Source organism: Gavialis gangeticus, unplaced genomic scaffold, assembly GCF_001723915.1.
Source record: "Gavialis gangeticus isolate Ggan-Ray unplaced genomic scaffold, GavGan_comp1, whole genome shotgun sequence".
Classification (NCBI taxonomy): domain Eukaryota; kingdom Metazoa; phylum Chordata; order Crocodylia; family Gavialidae; genus Gavialis; species Gavialis gangeticus.
In genome coordinates, this window is record NW_017729022.1 from 186,130,399 (window position 1) to 186,133,101 (window position 2,703).

Below are 2,703 nucleotides of genomic sequence, written 5' to 3' on the forward strand. Positions count from 1 at the left end.
CACACACACACACACTAATAGCAGTATCCATCAGGGTTGTAGGACCTTGGATTCTGTGCCTAGGTACAGAAATTGCATGTAAATCAGTGTAAGTGATTGGAAAGCGGCCTAAACCTGTAACAGAACAGATGTTCAGCACACATAGACTGGTTTCGAAGTGGTGGAACCTGGTCTAAGATAGACCTGGATGGGTGTAGTATTAGACTTCATTGGTTTAGGTTTGAGCAGTATATCAAACTTTTGTACCATATCCCATAGCAAAAGAGCTTAGTTCTCTGTCCTCTGGCATCCCAGGAGGGCAGTGTCTTAGCTGTGGCTGATGCTCATTCATTCTGGGCAAGCATCGGGCCAGCCCCACCCTCAGGCTGTCACAAATAGGAGCCAGAAAAGCCTCTTTCTCCTGCTTATGCAGTGGGAGGGGAGAGAATGGAGTTCCTCCTACTTCACAGCCCCTGCTCTGAGCCTGCACAGCAAGGCAAGGCTGCCCCCCTGCCCACTCCTGTTTTTCTATAGAGTACTCCCATCCCTGCCACCTGATGCAAACCACCTGGGCTGCTCAGTGCATCTTGCTGGGTGCTGCTGGTGCCAGGCTCCAACAGGGCACACTGGGAGACTTGCACTGGGCAGTGGCGATGGGAGAGCTCCATACAGGGAAGGAACTGCCTGCTGTGGGCCACCTGAGCTGCCCAGCGCATCTTGCCAGAGCCTGAAGCCAGTGGCAGCTGTTGGGATGAGCTGCATGGCTTGCCGTGGGGCCCAGCCTTTCCTGCTATGGATTACTCCTATCGTCGCTGGCTGGTGCAAGATTTCTGGGCTGCCTGGCATGTGCTGCTGGTGCTGAATTCAGGCAGGATATGTGTGGAAGTCCAGAAAGCCCCCACTGAGCAGTGGTACCCAATCCTTCCCTGTATGGAGTGCTTCCATCCCTGCTGCCCAGCACAAGCCTCTTGGGCCATCTGGTGTGTTCCACTGGTGGTGGCAGCAGCAGCCGCCGCCAACAAAATATGCTGGGCAGCCTTGGGGTCTTGTTCTGGGCAGTGGGGACAAAACCTCCATAGAGGGAAGGATTGGGCCCCTTGTGGCTTGGTCCTTCCTTCTACGGAGATGGGCCAACCTGATTGGCTGTTGGGTGCTAGCCCTCCCGTGTTCTTAGCCATGGGCTTCTGGGAGTGGAGTTGCCATGGCACGCCTGGCAGCCCAAGTGGCAGCAGCAGGGGGCATGTGCCATGGTGGCCCCTCTGGGGCTTGCCTGGGGCTGGGCATCGGGGGAGGGAGGGAGCAGTCTTTGGTGGCAGCAGGGGGTTGGGGAGTATGGCAGCCAGTTAGGGATGGCCCCTGCTCAGTTGCCCTCTGCATTCTCTGGCATGCTGGGAGGTGTGCGGGAGACGCCACTATGTTCTGGCCTAGCCCAGTGCAGGCATTTACGTGCCTCCGCCCCTCAGTGGGCAAATGTGAGTTCCCTTTGTTTCTGATCTGATCTACTCAACTTAGAAACTGCGTAGATTGGATCAGTTCTCTCTCTGGCTTTTTGGATGTCTGTACTTCCCGTATGGCTGGCTATGTTCCTGAGCCCTCTCCCCTTGACTTTGGGTGGGTGGAATGGATTGGTACCATGGGGCCACATATTTGACATCCCAACTATAGGAGAATAGTGTTTCTCTTGACCAAGATTTAGCCAACCAGGGAAGATAATTTTTTAAGTACTGTGAGAGTTAAGGAGGCTCCTTTCTGATTGGTGAATAGTGAGAGTTAATTTACTAAAAATTGATAGCATTTTTATCATATAATAAAACTTGCACTGAAAGGGTTTGTAATTTAATTGAAGTATAGTTTAAATCTGCTGCATTTTACCGTATTTTATATGTTTTTATTTTATTAAAATATCAGAAAACAGGTAATAAAACTAAAACTGTTTCTGAAAGCATTACTGAAATTGAGGAAATTTTAACTTTTTTAAAAAAAAATTTTCTCTGTAGAGGTTGCAACACTGTTCTGACCTGGTCAGCTTTATGGAGGAGCTGAAGACGATTTTGGTGAGAGACTATTTTTTGCCAATTTTTATTATTTCCCTTTCTTAAGAAAAAGGGTCTGTGTATTAATTTAAATGAGCCTTTTAAAATTCAACATTAACCTTTTCAAATGATGCAGCACTAGGGCTGCATGCACTTAGTTGCTGTTGATCTAATAATTACCTTTGGAGTTAGAATTCTTCCTGACTAGAGCGCTTCTCAGGTTAAATAAAGCTGCAGGAGAAGGCCCTTTTTTAAGTATTGCAACAAATGTAATTCTTAGTTTGTTAGAACTCCCTAATCCTGCCTAGGTCGATGAGAACAGACTCTTAATGACTATACAAAGGAATAATTCTTTGGTCCTTATTTAAATTTGTTTAAAAATAGCCAATCCTTGCCACCATATTGAAGACATGTGTTCCTAGTAGCATGATTTGGAGACAGAGTTTATAATGTAGTACTACCTATGATCATAGAATCATAGAAGTAGGGTTGGAAGGGACCTTGTAGCAGGAAAAAAACTGGGCCCAAATGACTCCAGCCAGGTAGGCATCAAGCCTCTTCTTAAAGACCCCCAGGGTAGGAGCCAGCACCACTTCCCTTGGAAGTTGGTTCCAGATCCTAGCCATCCTGACTGTGAAGTAGTTCTTATGGATGTCTAATCTAAACCTACTCTCCAACAGCTTGTGGCCAT

At 47.8% G+C, this 2,703-nt stretch overlaps 1 protein-coding gene across 3 annotated transcripts in view; it reads left to right on the top strand.

The window, feature by feature from the left end:
* FANCL (Fanconi anemia complementation group L) overlaps nt 1-2,703 on the top strand; it is a 73,927-nt gene that overhangs the window by 7,373 nt on the left and 63,851 nt on the right. For all 3 annotated transcript variants that reach the window (XM_019516651.1, XM_019516652.1, XM_019516655.1), the window contains exon 4: nt 1,977-2,033. In XM_019516651.1, coding sequence (XP_019372196.1) covers nt 1,977-2,033 — 57 coding nt within the window. The remainder of the gene's footprint in view (nt 1-1,976; nt 2,034-2,703) is intronic.